Source organism: Taurulus bubalis (assembly GCF_910589615.1).
Source record: "Taurulus bubalis genome assembly, chromosome: 18".
Taxonomy (NCBI): Eukaryota; Metazoa; Chordata; class Actinopteri; order Perciformes; family Cottidae; genus Taurulus; species Taurulus bubalis.
In genome coordinates, this window is record NC_136606.1 from 12558310 (window position 1) to 12578905 (window position 20596).

The 20596-nt window shown below is 39.6% G+C and overlaps 1 protein-coding gene across 1 annotated transcript in view; it reads right to left on the minus strand.

Annotated features, from left to right (window-relative positions):
- cntnap2a (contactin associated protein 2a) overlaps nucleotides 1-20596 on the minus strand; it is a gene marked incomplete at both ends in the record, with an annotated part of 347422 nt that overhangs the window by 176733 nt on the left and 150093 nt on the right. The window contains 4 exons of the mRNA XM_079234339.1: nucleotides 881-1065; nucleotides 1854-2004; nucleotides 3348-3400; nucleotides 11015-11162. Coding sequence (XP_079090465.1) covers nucleotides 881-1065; nucleotides 1854-2004; nucleotides 3348-3400; nucleotides 11015-11162 — 537 coding nt within the window. The remainder of the gene's footprint in view (nucleotides 1-880; nucleotides 1066-1853; nucleotides 2005-3347; nucleotides 3401-11014; nucleotides 11163-20596) is intronic.

The following is a 20596-nucleotide window of genomic DNA, read 5'->3' on the forward strand; positions in this document are numbered from 1 at the left end:
TTTGCCACTTAATGCCACTCTAATTGCCTTGTGTTTGTAATAAGATGTGGTCTGAACAGGTGGAAAGGAAAATGCATTTTCATGGCAAAATAATACCCCAAAATAACATGGTGCTATCTCATCACAGTTAACACAGTTCTCAGTTGCGCCACCCTTCCACTTTGGCACAGACAGATTTGTATAAAGCCAAGGAATTACCAGATAGACAACAATTGCAAAAGGACTGCGTGTGTGCTACTGATCGGCTAATAAGATAGGACCCTGTAAGTGATATAGGGCTGAACAAATAAACAAATAAAGTGAACGTTGTGACTACCTGCTCAGCCAGCATGCTACTTAAGATATGCTGGTACAATTAACAACTATAGTGGGTTAAGAACTAAAATAAATATGTGTGCTCTTGATGCAGTAGCCAGTCACTTGTGCTGGCAGCTGCTCTCGACTGATACACACATCCAATAATAACTCAGGCAAAGCTGAGGTCGCTGAATAAATCAGCTGACATTTTAGCTATTGACTTCTTACATGGTCCGCCAGTTCCTTTTTCATATTTGAACTCACCAATGGGTGCCTATCAACATACAGCTGTTGAATCATTTGGTACCCAAAGGTTTTATTATTAACATGATGTCGAGCTGATATGTCTTTTAAAGAAATAGATGGAGTGCATCTTTAGGTAGCAAGCATACTTTATACAGCTGTACATGGACTATTTCCCTGTCACCTCCTGTATCTCTGTTTGGACATATTTGTATGCATGTTGTCAGGCTTTTGAGTTGTATTCATTTCTTCATCTATTTCAAAGGGGAGATTGCCATTATATGTCTGCGTTCTTCACATTACTCTCTCAATGTCATACTCAGTATACTTTGCTTCTCACCTCATAGTCTAAATCAAGATGGTCAAACTCTCCATTGGTCCTGAAGTGCTGAGTGTGTCTGTCCAAGGTGAAGTTGACATTACGTCGATAGCGTTCGATCACCACTGAATGCCAGTGATTGTCATCCAACAGGCTGCCGGTGGTCACAGAAGTATGACCCAGGATAGAACCATACTGATTACTGCCTGTAATTAACATGTCAAAATAAGACATGGTATTAAAAACACAGACATTGCACATTGTAAATAAAGCAAGTTTCCTAAATATCCAAACATTTTCATATAGCTATTTAAATGTACAGCACATAGCGCAAACAGATTCTAGTCTTTGTTTTTGCAAATTAAGACATCCTCACTCACATTAGAATGTGATTAATCTCAGTACTGTTTTGTTCCAGCAATAACACAGCTGACATTTAGTTGTAACACTGGAGTTCCTGCTTCCGATGCTGCAGTGAGCGTCCTTTAAGGTTACAACAGTTCTGTCAGCAACACAGCTGGTCGACAGTGAGTGATACAGCATTATGGATTGTTGTTTTTAGCGTAAAGGGTAAAATGCGGTGCCTGGATGCTTTTTTTTGCTCCAAGATAATTATATCTTCACAGACGGGCATTAATTTAGATTAGAAAGGTTATTATTATTGTCAAGTCAATAATGATGAAATTATTCTTTCAACCTGTCAAATTGGTGCAAACAACAGTGTAGTGTTGCTGCATGCAATAAACTGAGTACTTATTAAATTCAAGGATCCGAGTGGGTAAAGCTTGGCCTTAGACTTGGATATTATATATTAAATATTTCAAAACTCCTTAAGATGTCAATCAAACCTTCTTAAACGTTAGAATATTCTCAGAAGGTAAAACATGCCTACAATGGTTTGATACCAAGACATCGAAGACATTATGGCAGGAGGGTCAGCATACTTTGCCTTGTATTTCGTTGTCTAAGTAAATGACACAAATGTGTTGCCCACCCAGGTTTATCTGCAGCAGCAGCTTGGCCTTGCGAAGCTCCAGGGTGATGTAGTCTCCTTGTTGGCCCTCCCCATGAAGAATCACACCCTCACTCTCGGACGACTTGAACCTCAGTGCAATCACATCCTTAATGATCTTCATCTTTTTCACCTGCACACATGGGGAAAAAAACACAATGCACCTCATGTGGTCGATAAAAAGAAACAAAATAAAATAGGAAAACAAATAATAAAAAACAACTTTCTTTACTTTATTATAAAACAAGAATGCCTCTCTGCCATCAGCTCAAAATCTACATCAAACGATGAAATGATGTATTTCCCGTCATATTCTATTATCGCTTTTTGTAGATTAGATCTAGAATGACCTAGACCAGTGATTCTCAACTGGTGGGTCGCGGGTCCATGCCTGGGCGAAAAAAAAAATTGTAAGAAAATAAATCCTCTACTTTTATTTTGAAGGGGATTTATTATTTTTGAAGGGGAGTGGCGTCTATTCACAGTCCTTAATGCTGCGTTCACACCACGCTTTACTTCCGGGAGTTTACTGGCTGGTCTATATTCGCTTCTATAGACGCGCCGGAGAAGAGGAGTGGCTTATCGCCATGAAAACAGTTCATTTCAACTGTCCACCATTGAATAAATAACCACTATTTCTGCTTTGTACATGTTGTGGAAGTCCCACAAACATCAGAAGTCAGAAGATCAAACGTCCTCGTGTCTGGGTTCATAATATTATCTGTGAATGAGGCAAACTTTTTTACGTCACGCCATTAGCGTCATACAAGCCGCCCGGTGGAAATGTGCGTTACTCGCATCCATACGAGTCTGTGCACTGACTCTGCATTAATCTACTCGCAACGCTTCTGGTGTATAACTCTCTGAGACTCTTGTCAGGAGCAATACACATCCCCAGTTCTCCCAGTATTAATTCCTCGAATCAGGTCCAAGAAAAGTTCATGTTGTATACTTCAATCTTTTTTTAATTAATTAATTTCTTTTGAGTTTGTGGATAAAAGCTGCTCCTCAAGACACTGAATTGTTTACATAGTGCAGCGTTGGTCATAGATTCAGTGAGTGAGTATTCTCAGCTGAAGTTACAGAATTGTAGTTTTTTTTTAAACTACTTCTCAGTAGTTGGACTTTTTTATTTCATGTTTGTGCATGAAAGCTGTTGAGTCTGTTAAAGAAGGCTGAAGTTACTGAATTATTATGCATGTTGTATTATTATATATATGATATATTACCTTGTGTCCTTAAGATGCACTTGTTGGTTTCTATTTGACTATAAAAGGGAATATTTCTAACTAGTTTTTTTCACGCATACTGTGATATCCTGTACATATTAAATACATTTGAGAAGTTGAACATTTTCCTCTATTTGGGTCGCGGCTTGTCATTCAGGGGTGATGGTGGGTCCCACACCCAGGCCAGTTGAGGTCTAGACAGTATGACTTTTAAAAGGGAAGGTTTTGTCAAAATAACATCCAGTACCTTAAAACGATAGGAGATTACACCCTGTCCATCAAAGTTGATCACGCCCGCCCCTAAAAAAGACAGAAAGTAGACAGATAAAAACAAGAGCGTTAAGAATAAAAATAATAAAGAGGAAAACATGACAGAAAGACAGTGACGGTAAGAGACAACGTGAGAAAGCAAGACTGAAACGGTTTGGTGATTAGTGAAGTAAATTGTGATTGCAGCGAGGAAAAGATCAAATTGCTAAAGAGCGTACTAAAGCCTAAACTCTTTGAAGACTGGGTCAAGAAAACAGTAATTGATAACAAAATCATTACAGTTAGCTTTAGCTGTAATATACTTTTGTAATGATACTGTTCACAATAGGCCTTTTTCACAGAGACATCTTGACAAGTGAATGAATGATGACTGAATTCTATTTTGATGCCGTTTCAGGTTCCTGATACGCTTTGGCTCACTATCACACCGTCATGGCTCACTGGGATAGTTGAATAGAACAAGGCCACAGTTAATTGTATTAGTAATGCCTGTGCTGTGTAATATTTTCCATAAACATAAACAGATATGAATTACTGATACTGTATAAAATACTGTTAGTGAGCAGAGACACTTCACGGTAAACTATCCTATGGGATAGGTCCTATGGGAAACTACTAGTAATATTTGTTTTCACACATGGCAACTTTTGAATGGGGTGAATGAGAAAATATTTCACAAATACTGAGAATGTGTGGAATAATAACATTGCATTACAACTGAATGCTGATGATACAACCACCAGGTGTTTTCACTGTGGCTGATTGGTTGCTGGGTGGAGCCACAACTCTGCCCAGCTTCAACCTGAGGTCTAATCAGTCAGAAATGAAAACACCTGTGTGTGTGTGTGTGTGCTTGTAGGTAATAATCAACAGGTTTGAATGCTGAACATATTCTATTACTATATAGTAAAATAGAATTAGCTCAGATATTTTGCACGTAAAAAGGTATGTTTAAATCTGTACAGTATTCTGTACTGTTCCTAATGCTTAGGAGGGTTAAATGCAGAGGTATCAGTATGATATGATTGTCATGCAGTTTATAAACACCTGGAGAGGAGGGTTAGAAGAAATGACATGTTTCCTTTGTAACTGTAGTGCTCTCCAAATGATTCCATGCTGCCTTTCACTGGGGTTTCAGTTTTTCTTTTAACGCTTTACACCTCACTCTTTTTCCTGCACTAGCTATTGTTCTCCCTTTGCACTTTCATTGTTTTTCCATTTATTCTGCTCTTGCTAAGCTAAGAAGTTAGCTTAGCAGATAGCTAACAGCAGATCCATGAAATAAAGACCCAGAAATCCGGAGTGGAGTATGGTCTTTCGTGAGAATCTTGATTTTGCAAAACTATGGAAACATAACATGAAATTACCTTACAAACTGACCATATACATGAATATAAAGCTATGATTTAGCATAATTCTATTCTAGCCATCATGCCAGAAAAGTAAGTAACTTAACCATTAACATGAGACTCGTCTGACCACTTAGCGTCTAAGCTAATTTTAACATTGATGTTAATGGAGAAATGCTAATCGCGATTAGCATTTATTGCTGCAACACAAATAAAATTGTTATAACAAAACAGTAAACACACAGATAATATATCGTAGAAGATATGTGCTACATACAGAAATACTTACAGGTTTAGACCTACAAAGGCTATCAAACAGTAAGAGTTAAAAGTAGCTGTAGCATGTCCTCTCAGTAGAATCAGAAACAAAGAAAATAACTACGGTAAGAGAGGAGGGATAAATCTATGAACGAAGATGCAATTACATTCTACACCACTTGGCGTCTCTAATGCAACACATGCAAATGTAGGGCAGGACACCATCCATTAATATTCTTTCTGCTCCACTCTTATTTATTTTACTCCTCTCTTTCCTTTCATCATTTAATTTTCTTCACCTCTCTCTCTCTCTCTCTCTCTTTCTTTCTCCCAAACAGTGGTGGTTGTTTTATGAGATATTACAGATCAAGGTGTGCTGCTCAGAATAGAGTTGCAGGCTCAGCTGAGTACTTTAGGGAGACTTTATGAGGGATGGAGGGCTTTTCCACCACCTGCAGACGTCTGTGCGATGCAAAGAATGAGAGCGAAAGAGAGAGGAGGTTGGCCCACTGCGATGGAGACTAACAAGGAACAACTGCTTGGTCTGAAGCCAGATGATGATGCCATGCACACAGGATGGCAGAGATTTTCCGACCCTGGCCCAGGAGAACATGCCATTTTGGACCCTGACACAGATGGTGGTTTACCATAGACAGCTGCATGTGACAGCCAATATAATCTTCAAATACGTTTCATTTGGAAGTTATTATTCATCACATTCGGAAAAATTTGAAGTTGATGTTATTTATTTAGTGAGGTATTGCACAGGGAAATAATCAAATCTAATGGAAGGAACTATTGTAATCTAAAGGATTACACTAAATATTAGTAATCATTATCCACTTCAAATGGCGGAAAAAAATATATATTTCGTCCTCCACACTGAATGTCTATTAAATGTGTCACTTTGGATACATGCTTGATTGTGTTATTCACAACAAAACAAAACCAAAAGACCACAGAGATACCACCTGCGTCATGTCAGAGCAAATTGAAGGTGCACTTAACGGACATGTTAAATTGTATCCATGGCAACATGTGTCATTGGGCAAGCAGCAAATTAGATGTCTGCAAGCACAAAAGCAGGCCTTTTCATATAATTGGAAAATGTGTATTTGCATTTGTGACTGTTGGTAAGACACAATAATCAAATATTAGATTTACTGTATGCTCTGGTATAAATGTGGTCAATGCTTTTGCCATTATATAGATAACATGATAAAACAAATGATGAAAATAATGGTCAATATGTTTATCCATAATGAAAGGAAATGTGGGCCTCAGCCCTAAACTGTAATGCTGTATGTACTCCCATGTTCTCACTATACTTATTGCACGTCAGAGCCTGAAGACTACAATGATGCTTTTTTTTGTTCATTTGTGTTTGGCCTCAGTCCTGCTCCATAAATAGATGCTAACAATACACAAATCTACATAAGTACATTTCTTGGACTTAACAGATAATGATGGTGATACATCATCCTGACAGCAGATTTACAGTATTGTTGGCGTAACGGTCACAGGTTGAAGTCAGATATGATATGCTTGCATTCATTTGAAATTCTACTGGCATGAGAGCGATTGGTTTGTGTAGAAAATTTAATTTGTACTCAGCCCACCTCCCTTTCTCTCACATACTGGCTCTACTATTTCCTGACTCATCTATGAAATAATTGATTTTCTGTTGATCCTATGTTAATCAAAATGGAAATGAGCACGTACATTCCACAGCATGGTGGCTCACGACTCCCTTTTACCCTCTAGCTCTGGCACAGACACATACACAGACACCCTTTCATTGCACAGTCCTAGATGAGTCATAATATGGTATTGCATTTAATTATCATACATTTTCAAAACCCAGAATTATCATCTACAACCAACATATTTGGTGATTATGCTGGGAACATAACATCTATATTTATCTGCCTCCTTCTCCTCCTACTAATTCTCTTTTGTGCTTTCTTCTTTCATCCTCTTTACTTTGCCATTGCCCAGCACTGTACTCTTTCATCTTTGGATTGGGAAGGAGGAAAATATTTAGGAGAAGTTGATTCTTAGAGAACTGGAGGGTTGGGGAGTGAAGGGTGGGGAGATGAACAGACACATGTGCGAGTTCTCATTTCCTGACTGAATGCTGAAGAAAGGAACAGTGACAGCATAATCACGAGAAAGCACTGTGGGCTTTAAATCACAGCTGACAAACAACTCTGAAAGACACACATGACCTCTCTCTCTTTCTCTCTCTCTCTCTCTTTCTCTCTCTCTCTCTGTGACATCTGTGATATCTGTGACATCTGAGTTGTAAGCATGTGTTCACCTGATTGTGTGTGTTCTGTGTATGTAGTATGTGTTTCTTCTGTCAACGTGTGCATGACAACATTCATATCTGTTAGAAATAACAATCCTCTGTGCTCATTTGGCCCTGCAATCAATATATTCTTTCAATTGTATGGTTGTTTACTTCAAAGACTGTTGACCAAATGCTCTATTTGTGTGTCTGTCTGTTGAATGAAAGGACACCAGGGTCCTTGTTACAGAATCTTGGCCTGGAATTTTATTTCATCGGAGTTGTAGTTGAAAAAATTAAAACTTTCCTAGCTGAATTTAAGATATCTATCTTGTCTTAGAATAGGAATATAGTTATTACACAACAGTCTTAATTTAAGGATTACCCAAGTTAGGAATCCTGAGTTATAAACCTTGTACTTAATTCAAAATTACTGCAGAAATTGCTGCAGCACGGTTGCTAGGTCAATGACAAATGAAGATGGGGAACAACATGAATGTTGAAATATAATGATTAAAGGTGGTAATACTTTATAATAACTACACACTATTTAGCATTAGTAAAGCATGAGTAAACACTTAATTAATTATTTATAAAGCATTGTTCCAACATAAACACTCATTAGTAAGTCATTCGTATACAATTCATAAACACAGTCATAAATGTTTTATTCTTGACTAATAAGCTTAACTGTTATGCATTTCATGATTTTTCATACTTTATTAATGATGGATTCCCCATTTGTAAATTAAGTAATGCATATTGTAAACCAATTAAGTAATATATCTATGCTAAATAGTGTGTAGTTATTATAAAGTGTGACCAAAAGGTTACTCAGTGATGACACTTTAAATTTCCCAGACTGTGTTAATGGGTATTTATATCGACTATCAATGAAAATAATCCATACAAAAATGTGGGGTTTCCGCTCCTCGACCGACACGATTAGTGCTTCCAACTCCTCTTAGCGAAAACTGCCTGTCCTTCTTTTTTAGTTTGAGAGAGATGCTGATATTATGGCTTGTCCATCTCATGTAGCCTACTGGGCGATTCTAATCAAAGATACAGGCATGACAGGACCATTGCCGGTTAAAAAAAAATCTAATTTACAGTTAACATTTCTTAAGTGAAGATAAGAAAAGAGGTATTGGAGAGGATAGGACATAGCCCTGACCATGAGCCAATTCTGTAACAGGAAAATAGGATGTTTCCTATCTTTGAAACTTAAGTTAAGATAGGAGAAGTAGTTTGGATATTGTTTTCTGTAATGAAGCCCCAGGGCTAGATAGTGCACACATGATCTATTTCATCATGAGTCATTTCACACAGCTGAAACCCATTTGCATCTAGGAGTTAAGCATAATCGCAATGTTCCCCTACTGGCCCATGATCAGCTCCACTGGAGCAAATGCTGGCTAAGGTCAGGTCAACGGTAGTGGTTATGGAGGTAGGAAAAAGTTAAACTCATTCTCTATCATGCACGTATTTTGCTTTACCACAGTCTCAATCTAATTCTACTGTTGTGTCTATTGGGGAATTTTGGAGTGCATGATTATGTATCTCTTATTCTTTGGTATATGACTGGCTGAAGGAGAAATGACAGCTGTAATTGCGTACAGTGATTTTAAGTGATGGAACCTGTATATGACACACTGTTTGAAGTCAATTGACAAGCTGGTGGAAAAGCTGCAAAACATAATTCATATTTACATCAAATTTAGTCTTCATTGAGTAAGTACGCTAGTGACAAACAGACTGTGTTAATAAGGTATCTTGGATCAAACTCAATTTACCAACTTTTTCTGTCTAAAGTTAACTTGCATCCAGTTCTAAAAAATACTTACATATAAATAGTATATACTGTATTGCAGCTTTGTTTCTTAGTCCTGCAACATTGTTGTTTACAACTCACAGACCCGCTGGTGCTTGACACCCAGCTTGACTGTTGTATAAGCTATTGATTGTTCGCGACATTTATTTCTCTAAAGTTGAGAAATATATCTGGTTGTGTTATACTTTTTCTCTTTTTTTTTCTTACTATTTCCATACTTTATTTGGAAAATAAATAAATAATGCTCATCAATTATGAAAGAACCTGACCAGGCCCTGTAATGATTGTTACCTGCCTCAATGTGTTACCCTACTTTTTGAAACCGTTAAAAAAAAATCTTCTTTCTACTTTCTTAATTGTCACCAAAAAGCAAAGCTGTTTGATGTTGAAGTGGCTTGTACTAAAATGGTGTGCTTGTATGAGATTCTTATCCATAGTCAATGTATCACCTAGATCAGTGATTTTCAAACACTGTGCACACCACTGTGTATTGCACACCAGTGTCGTCAGGTGTGCTGTGGGAAAATGTCCAATTTCATTTAATCGGTCCCAAAAAATATTATTTAGTTGCCGCAAATTATTTGCCATTGTTGAGCGTCTGAGCCTGCAATATAGTGGCTGGCCTAGTGAGGAAATACTCTTCCATGCCAGTAGGTAGCGCAATAACTACCTACCATATGTGCTGTATTGTGACATTTTGTAACTTTTTTGGTTGTTGGTGTGCCGTGGGATTTTTTTATTGTAGAAAATGTGCCTTGGCTCAAAAAAGGTTGAAAAACACTGACCTAGATGACGATCGGCAGACACCCAGCTTAGAGAAGCAGACTAGAGTTACCGCACAAAAGTATCCTGTCTGTTTCTCCAAGCTGGGCTTGCTGACTATTGTCTACTGTCAGCAATAAACTGACTTTGAGTACCTCATACAGTCCAACTTCAAAACATTTAAACTATGCTTTCAAATAGCAATGCAGATGTTACCATTTTTACAAGATCAGTGAGACTAACACTGCTAGAGAATACAAGGGTAGAAGCTATTCTAAACCGCAACAGCAACAACTTGCCTTTATCTAAGCACAAAAGCAGTCACGTGTATTAGAAGTGAATTATTTCCCTGTCAAAGTTGTTTGTGAGTGCAGGAGTGTTTTGTTGGAGGGGACAGGTGATGGATATAAACTTAGAGTGGGCTGGATGTCTGTGTTTTATTGTTCTGTGCGTCTGTGCATGCGTTATGCATCTCTCACGCTCTCTGTGTGAGTACCACATCTTGTCATCTTCATCATTACTGACTTGCTTTTCTTTTAACATGGGAAGGAAATGAAACAAGGGAAATATAATCAGAGGGGTGAGAACTGACTTGAATGCAATGCATGCCCTTGTGTTCATACGCACACACACACACACACACACACACACACACACACACACACACACACACACACACACACACACACACACACACACATATACACATACACACACAACGATATCGACACACAGTGTAGTGCATTCTCCGGAATGAAAGATGTACGTGTGTCACTTATAACAGTAATTTATGCAGAGCCTTAATTGAAATTTGTTATCAAAATCAATTTGGCAGCCTTTAATAGGATGAGAGCAAAGGGGCTGCGAGAGAGTCAGTTCCCTGGATGATTCATTTGTTAGAAAGCGAGAGACAGTGTCTAAGTGTGTCTGCATCTGTGTGTCTGTCCGCCTGTAGCTGTGCTCTGCATATTTCAGTACCTGACGTTTTTCTTTTTTGGAGCTGACAAACCATCATTGGGCTCTCCCAATCGATCAATAATCATAAATGTAAAGAAAACTTGTAGTATTATTTTGTACAAATACTTGCTCTGGCACTGGGCTGAATATTTTGGGTTAAATGTTGAATGTGTGTGTGTGTGTTTGTCTCCACTCACAGTAGGAGCAGCCGTAAACTTCGATGCGCAGACCAATCCGTCCCTCCTCGCTCCAGTCCAGAGGGACGAGCCTCAGGAAGCGCGCCACAATTCCCTGCTGCAGCTCGTGGCGAACTGAGCTCTCTGAGTTTGAGTTCCCGGAGAAGGCCTGTGAAGACAAACAGACACACACACACACACACGCACACACACACACGCACGCACACACACAGACAATGAAATTAAATACATCAAAGCCACAAGCCTGCAGTCAAACAAGCAGCTTTGAGACTAGGAGCAAGAGTATTTGTTCCATTCACCACATCCTGCCCTAAAGATGCACACTCACAAAACATACAAAATAATTACGAGTCTACATATCTAATAAGCCCCCCAAAAGACAATCTGACTGCAGGGGATTTGAAGTGGAAATTGCATATTGTATTCAGCTCGGAGTGGATGTAAGAAAGTCCCTGTTCACACCATTTCATATTTAGACTGATTTCTGGGTCCCAACAGCTCCACAGGGGCTTGTGACTGATGAGATTTACAGTTCCTTGTCATATTAGCACTGCGTTCAACACATTCTTTTAATGCAGTCTCTGAGATCTCAGCCTCTAGAAAAACAACATACTTTATGGCCTTCAAACAAAAGAAGATTAGTCTGTTGATGTATTTACCTAACGGTGCACATACGAGTGTACAAGTGTACGAGACGGAAGATCAAACGTTTTCTTTTTGCTTCTTGTGTAAAATCACATCCGAACACTTTAACTAATCTTTAAAAGGGCAGGATGGCAGCAATTCACCAGTCAGCAAATAACAGGGAGGCAGCAACAATAAAGTGGTTAGGATTTGAGAACAGCAGGCTACGTTTGGCAGTTTGTCACTTCTTTTGAAATGTAATGGCCTAAAAGAAATACATTCACTGTGGCCTCTCTAAAAAATCTTCAGCAGAGGCAGAGCTTAATTTCAATGAATTAATTCTGGTTGTGATTTGATTATCACTTTTTCTTAATTTCTGCATTGCTGTGGTACGTTTTACACTGACCTATTTGGTGAAGCAATCTTGTTTGAGAGCGGTAGTCATACATTTACATGTAATAATGTTTGCATTTGTGTTCACACAGTAGAAGTGAGGGACAGAACACAGAAAACCCACTTGTTTTACAGCATAGCGGAAACCTAAAATACTGACAAAAGTCAGAAAGAAATGCACAGTTTAACACATCTCTTCGTCCGACACTTTTCTATTTTCCTTCCTCTTTCCTCCTCTCCTGTGCTCCTCCCGCTCAGTATCTCTTCCTTCACTTGACCTGGCACATGATGGGGAGAACCTCTAACTACCCACTAATCCGCCTCACCACAGTCTCTGAACTATTTTCACTTCTTTACTTTCTCCTCCTCTCTGCAACACACGTACACACATCCACCATGCTCCACCCCTGCTTTTCTTCTACACACATAGGCACTAAACAGCAAGCACGAACCATTTGGGAGAAGCATCATTAAAAGCTGTGTAGGTAACTTGACGAGAGCAAGACACTAGACAGCCATGTGTTATTCTAGATAAGACATGAAGTGGGCAGGGCCGTGGATGAGGGTGGGTGAAAAAAGCTCCGCTTAGTCAGTCTGCTTTGAGCTGACTTCTCAGTGAACCCATATGTACCCCTGAAGATATGCTATCTGCAAAGAAGGAGATGGTCAAGAGTTCACACTAAGCTCAGAGCCACTGCAATTCTACTGTGGCAGGGGAGAAACACGAGGTGAATGGGGCTTCTATCTCCTCTGTGCCTTTCCCTTCATTTTTAATCTTTATTTATCCAGGAAAGGTTAAGCGAGACCACAAACACTTTTTTATTAGCACCCTGCTTCAAATTCACATAGCTCCACATGACTCAGCAGGGAAACCCTCCAGGAAACTTTAACTGCAGTTTCTACTCTCTGCAGGTTCACAGGTCCTATAGTGCAGGGTTAAGTGACTCGCTGATGGTCCGGGGCACCGAGGAATAGGCAATCGACAGCTTATTGTACTCATAGGTTAAGGAAGTCAAAACAAAAGAATTTACCCCGCTGAACCAGTTCCAGTAACTGCTCGATTAGCAGACAGAAAGTCTTGGTTTAGGATGCTGATAACCACAACAAGTGAGCTCTTTTTGTCTTCTTGGGAACCAAAAAATGGAGTAAAACCCTTTCCATCTGTCGTGAGTGGGTGTTGCAGAACTGGAGAGATGGACCCAGTCTCAGTGTCCCAGCCAAGCATTCAGTCCCCTCGCCACTTCCTGTAAAACTATGTTAGATGAAGAGGGACCAACTGTGACGCAGCAGCTACAACGCTGTGATATTCTGTCTCTGCCCTATGCGCTGCGAGACACTTCATGAACTGAAGGCTGGACAATGGGAGGGTGGGGGGGCGACATAGAAAAAGCTGAGCCGATGATGAGGTCTGTGATCAATGAGGGCTAAACGGACACATCTTTCTCTGAAACTAGGCTATAAGGCGGAGGGTCCTTGGAGCTGCAGCGGAGCTAATATACGTTCACATTTAACATACTGGACCAAGCCATTAGCTTCTGAAATTGTTCTGAAAACTGAAATATTCCTCTCACCACCGGCGCTACTACCGCTCTGTGGAGTTGTTGGTATGTCAAATCTTCTAAATCCTCCCTCACATCCTTTGCTCTATTTTGTGTATTTGTCCTTTACAATTCAGTTTCCAAAATGCCTGTGGCCCTGGCTCAGGGTTTAGAGCACAAAAAGTACAAATGTATCAATTTGCATGCACATGTGGAGCACATATGCGCACATACACACAGCCGCCCACGCACCACCTTGCCATTTAAACTTTTCTGCAGCGTTAAAACCTGATATCACCCGTAAGCTTATTTCACAGTGGGAAATAAAATAATAATAAAAAACTCTGAATACTGTATATCTACTGGGGATTTGGCTGACTATGTGCCTAAGACTTTACTTCTTTTTGTCCAGCTGACACTTTCCTTTCCTTGCCAGTCAAGGTATATGAGATAGAAAGGAAGAGAGAACAAAACCTTTTTCCAGCTCAACCCAAAAGCCCCATCCCCAATTTCTAGCTTCCTTCTTTTATTTCTCTATTGTGTTCTTCCCGCTATACGGCACTTATCTGTGCTTGGCTGAATGAACAGCTCAATTCAAAGGCATTACTATGCAGAGCAGAGGGTAGAAGGTAGGATAGGGAAAAGAGGAAGAGGAGGAGGATAAAGATGAGGAAAAAGTTGTGGATGCTGAACGGCTCGCAAAAGTCTGCTTAGTCAACCATTTAATTCCCTCTCCTCCAAAGTCCAATCATTAACCGGCATCCAATGAGTAATTGGGAATGTGTGTGTGCTTGTGTGTCACTTCATATAGTGTGTATGTGTGTCCGTGTATGTCGATGAATGTGTGTATAAGTGTTCGGCAACTTAAGAGCTTAGACACTTTGACGTTTTTGTTTAATCAAGAACTGAAGCAATTTATGGCAACAAAGGCCACAAAGTGCCTGAGGCAACTTTCATCTTTCACCCAGTGTATGTCTGTGTATGTGTGTACACATGCTTTCATGGATTTGTGTGTTTCTCTCCACAATTTTTTTTATGTATATTTATGCTATGTTCATCAAACTACTTTTAAATGTACCGCAGTATTTCTTAAAAAAGCATGGTGCACTTGGGAATTTTTTGTAGGTACAAACCGAAAAATATTTACTCCAATTTGTTTTACTCCTATGAAGATGTGCATCAAGTTTAAGAATATTAAAAAATTAACATGCTGTGTTTTAAAAGTATAAAATAAGCTAAGTTAGGGAGAAAATCTTGGATGAGAATCAAAACAACGCAGAGCTGTCACATGATTTAAGCATTCCATGAGATCAGTGGAGGGAACTTGGAAAACAAAAATAATGAGGGAAGCTGAGAACCAGCCGGTTTCCTTGTTGGCCATTTGGAACACCAGGGCGGCTGTCATTCAGGAAACAACAAGCCAATCACGCTACTACAGCTGGTCAACAAATACCCCTGTGGTCAGCCCTGTCTCACACAAACACACATCACTCCACACGTTTACAAGATAATCATGCATTACGTGTGCCCATCCACAGACCAGGGCCTTGAGAGAGACACACACACACACACACACACACACACACACACACACACACACACACACACACACACATCATCATCATCATCTACTTGCTCTCCCTCCTCCTTCACCTCAGTTACTTACTTATTCTCCCTGGCTGCATGTTTTTCCATTTCCTGAATGTGCATCTGTCATTTCTGCCTGTGTGTGTCTGTGTGCGCGTGACAGTGAATACCTATCGTGTGTATGTGTCTCTGTGTCTCGGTTTTGACAGCCAGAGACAGACCTTTCCAGAGAACAGATCTCCAGATACTGAGAAACAACAAGTGAAAGCTATTTTCTGATGTTTTCTTGTTGCTGCTGGACGCTTTGTTCGACCAGCCCAGAGTAAGGGCCATTGTGTGTGCGTGTGTGTGTGTGCGTGTGTGTGTGTGTGTGTGTGTGTGTGTGTGTGTGTGTGTGTGTGTGTGTGTGTGTGTGTGTGTGTGCGCGCGCTCCTTCCTAACAGAGGCAGGGGAAATCAGTCCGGCCTGGTCTGGTCTTTTGTTTTTATCGACAAGTGTACAGGACAAAACAGAAGGACCATAGAGAAATTTGTGTTTCTGTGAAGCCCTGTGGGTGTTAGTGTTTGCGTGGGTGTGGGCCCCTTCTGTGCCAAGACAGGGCAAACTGTAGTAATGATAAATTGAAGTCATGAATCTTAAGTAGAATACAATAATCTTTGGTTTTCGTCAACAAGTGTAGGGACACATGAGACTTTAAGTGAATGCCTACAGCACAGGCTTTGTTAAAGGAAAATGGCAAGTCTTTTAGTAGAGCTACTGTGATGTGTTGCAAATTGCATGATGTTGTCATAGAAAAAAAACACTGAAACTCTTAAATTTAACACCAACCTCAGAGACTGCTGTGATCAATTCTTGTCTACCACGACAAAATAGCACTTCAACACCCATTAGACAAGCTGCGTCTTTTCACTTTCCAACAAACTAAAGCCATTTATGAATCCCAAAAGTAGAAAATGTTCTAACTTAAATATTTGATTGAGCCTCCCATGGGTGGCTTTATATTATTCATCTGCCTTGCTTGAGACCATGTCGGTGAAATACAGAGAATGGGAACAGGACTTTTTTAACATAAAAAGATGCCACAGTGGGAGAGATTCTTCATCTCCTCTGGCTAAACACTTATTGACAAAGAATAACATTTCTGGGCTACACAGTCAATCAACCCTCCCACTAGGGGTGGGGACTACAACCCAGTTCTGCTGCAGGCAGAAGCCAAATGGACGTTTGATCTGGGTCGACAGTTTCAGTCGGTCTAAATAAGGAACTTGACCTGCGCATCCTTTTTTTGAGATTTGAATGTTTTTTTAAATAGTATTGATTGGTTGCGCTCCAGACATCATTCTGAAATATGTAATTTCTTCTATTTACTGTTATATTATGGGCATGCATATCCTCCTCAGTTGCATATGTATCTATTAGTTGTTGATATCATCGATATCATGCTGCCTATCATAGTGGAGAGTTCACTTCATGTCTCTTCTCCTTATTCCTACAGTACTCCCTCAACACTCTTCAATGCTATCTGAAGAGAAAAAAAACACTTAACATGAGCTGCACTTCACATCTGCATGTTTCATTATAACAATTTTAATTCATGTCCATCCTTTGCTCTGCGCACTTTTGATGATTTGCATCAAATACTTTCATACATGTTTGTATATGTGCAAGCAAGGTGTTTCCAATGTTCCATCTGGAGCTGGGACAGTATTAAACCCTTTGTGTCGTTACAGCCTTGTGCCAAAGCGTTGCTATTCACTTCAGTTTCTCATTAACTGCTCTCACCTGCTAAAAGGAGCTCATAAAGAGCTGGTGACAAAGGGAACTGCAATCCTTTACTTCACTTCACATATATTATTAGCTGAGAAATGAGGAACACTTCCAGAGAATGTCTTGCTAATACTTTTCTTTACACTTCCATTTGGGATCATTAATTACTGTGGAGTAACTGAAAGAAGGAAAGGCCTCTGTCAAAAAAAAGAAAGTTTAAGGATCATAGCATCAGTTTTTTCCCCCCGTATAACTTCATATTTGGTGTGCAAAATATTCTGCTGCACTGAATTAAATTTGACAGAGTCAGACAGGGACACACACACACATACACACACACACACACACACACACACACACACACACACACACACACACACACACACACACACACACACACACACACACACACACACACACATAGGGAAAGAATAGAGCTTTAAGAGCCCATTACTCAGGCTGTGGACATTTGGCACCCTGTCTCCCCTCTGCTCACCAGGGACCAACACTGATGGAGTGAAGACTGCCTCCCTGGCTCTGCTGTGAAACCTCACACACCACATTGCATTGCACAGTGCATGTCGCAGTGTTTGTGTATGTGCATGCGTCTGCACCCGCTACTAAGGAATTATTTGTGAGTGTATGTGTGTTTTGACATGATGTTTAAGGGAGCCAGCATATTCACTCATTCATGTTGTGTTCACACCACCAGCTCACCCGGAGCTTTGGCGCTGTAGGACCCACGAGAACCAATTTGAAAGAGTTTCCTCTTTTGTCCACAACAGTCTTGTGGAAAAAAAATAAAAATAAAAAAAAAATTTTTTTAAGGGATTATCACAATACCACCTGTGGACTGTTATAATAATGGGAAAGGTGTAATTGTCAGTCCCATGTCCACTGTCACAAAAAGCACAATGCTCATGTTCATGACAGTTACATTTTCATAGCAGCCGCTCAACTTGTAGCTCAGGAGACTTTCATGGCTCACTGGGAAGTGTCCTCTCTATCTGATTCAATTCATCATCCTCGTTATTCACACTCAGCAATTTTTAGTTTCCATACAACCCTTATCTGGAATGGAGTGAAGCGACATTAAAGAGGCTGACGTTCAAGTCCTGTGAAGTCACTGCAGCGGATCAAGATATAGAGCGGAAAGTTAGAAGAGACTTTATATCAATGTAGATGAAAAAAAAGCCATAAAAGTCATATTCATGACTGCGAGCAATGCGTTTCTCCATGGTCTAATAAAGTTCAAACATTTTGGACTTTAATTCTAAATGTAGTAATTCCTTTGAGCAGTTGACTGCTGGTCAGCAGCATTTTCTGTGAGTGACTGCTTGTGTATGCATGAACATCCTTCCCATGCATGTGGGTGCCTAGTTGCCTTTTATTAAGATAATATCTATTAATAGACACATCAAACAGAATGCTAAACCTATTAAATATCTTGCATTAATATCAAATGAGTGCACCTCATCTCTGACGTAAATAATCTTCTTTGATCGCCTCCCCAATCAATCCTATCAGCTGGTACCAGTTGCTGTTTGGGTCTTAGCATCTTCGACTTGACTCATGTGTCACTGGCTTACGTTCCACAATGCATGGTGCATCGATGAAATAATATTTTGTATTGGAGGCCTTTCTCCAGACCACTTCATAATAAATGAGAAAATAGGCATTCAAGAATACTTCGACAGATCAATGGCTGTTTGTTTCTCTTGTGTTAATGAGAAAAGCGATCAGTGCCATTGGTATGAAGCACCACTTAGACCACAAGGTTTGGGTGGAATATTGGTCTGTTTCAGAATGATTTCTAGATGACTTAATGAAAGGCTGTCATTATTCAAACATCGGAGGCTTTTCTTAACACTGAATGTAGTTGCTGCTAGATTGTGCAGCTATAATTACTGCAGAAATTAGATAAATATTTGTGTCTCCATAATATCCCTTACCTCTCCCATTGCCTTGATACTTTCAAAGTGAAGCCATATCTCTCTCTCTCTCTCTCTCTCTCTCTCTCTCTCTCTCTCTTTTTCTCTCTCTCTCTCACACTCACCAACATGCTTTTGATTCAGAGACTTCACAAGGAAAATAAAATGCTCCATGCCAGAGTCATCATATGTGAAGCTTAAGCATATCATTGCATGATGGATTCGATAATTAAAATAAATACAGAGAGAGCATAGTAAATACAAAGTGAAAGTACAGCACAGTCACATTGAGATCTGGAGCACCCCTCCCGATCATTCAATTACAAGCTGACATTTAGCAGGCCACAGATTCGCGAGCTAAATATTAATTTATGAGTGAGGTATTTGGTCCTTCATAACACAGGGGTCTGCCCAAGAATACTTGGGGATGATGAAGTAATGTATCTGTTTCAAAAATGGACATTACCAATGTATTGTTTGTAATTCACGCTTAAAATTGCACAAGCGCCAGCTGTTAGGTCTTTCTAAAAGTAGCGAGATGGAGTTTGCCCTTGAACCAAAACGGTTGTGTTATGGAATATATATATATATACGTATATATATACGTATATATATATATATATATATATATATATATATATATATATATATATATATATATATATATATATATACATTATATATAGATACACATATATATGTCGTCATAATACAGATTACATTAGAATAGTAAATCTAAAGACTGTATGCCAAGACTTGTTTAAATTCCAGACTAGTTCCCTTCATATACACTCCTCCTTTATGAGCATTTGAATACATACATAATGCAACATATTTTGAGCACTCTTTTTATACTTATTTTATTCATTTCACCTTGCTTTGGTGTTGTCTTTGATGTCCCTTGCACTAATGTGCACTTACTTTCCTCCTAATGTAAGCCCTCTAGATAAAAGTGTCAGCCAAATGCCTAAATGGATATGTATGAGGCACTTGATGTCTGTATTTAATCAGAAGCAAAAATGCAAGAATATTTCAATCTTACAACTAGGGAAATCACTCAAGTTCAAAAAGTCAGCGTTGTGCTTTCGTGCTTCGTGTTTCTTTTCTTTCTCATAACTGACTGAAACAAATCACGCAAAAATAAATCAAGTTGCATTTCTTTAAAAGTTAGGTTGCAAGTATATCCATTTACTCCAGTACAAGTGCAGAAACTCGATTTGGACTACAACCTGTCCCGTATTCTTTGCAAGCTTGTCTCCAAAGTTGGTCAACTAGGAGTCTCCAAACTCCGGGACCGCCATGTTGTTTCCTCGCTAGCGACACAGACAAGCTGACACGTAACTACCAGTGTATTTGGAAATAGATTCATGAAATAAAGTTGGAATCTGATATTTGGTGCAACTGTTACAAAGTGGAATATAGAGCTGTGGAATCAGACCCAACAGCGTACAGAACAGGAGGCGAAGCTTCGTTACAATCACAGCCGACCGAGAAGCCCCGTGGCTGAGGTGACTCGCGCCGCAGATGTGTGACAGCTGGGATGTTGACAGCATGTGCAAACCATGGAGACACCAACAAACTTCACTGTGGTGCGTTTCTGTCTGCTGCTGTGCTACTGCAATACTCTGGCTTGTGTACAGCCTTCTGTACATTTTAAATCAGTCCAGAAAACACATTTTTTTGCACATTTTCACTACATATGGCCCTCTATCCAGCTGTCAAATTCACCTTTCTATAGGATA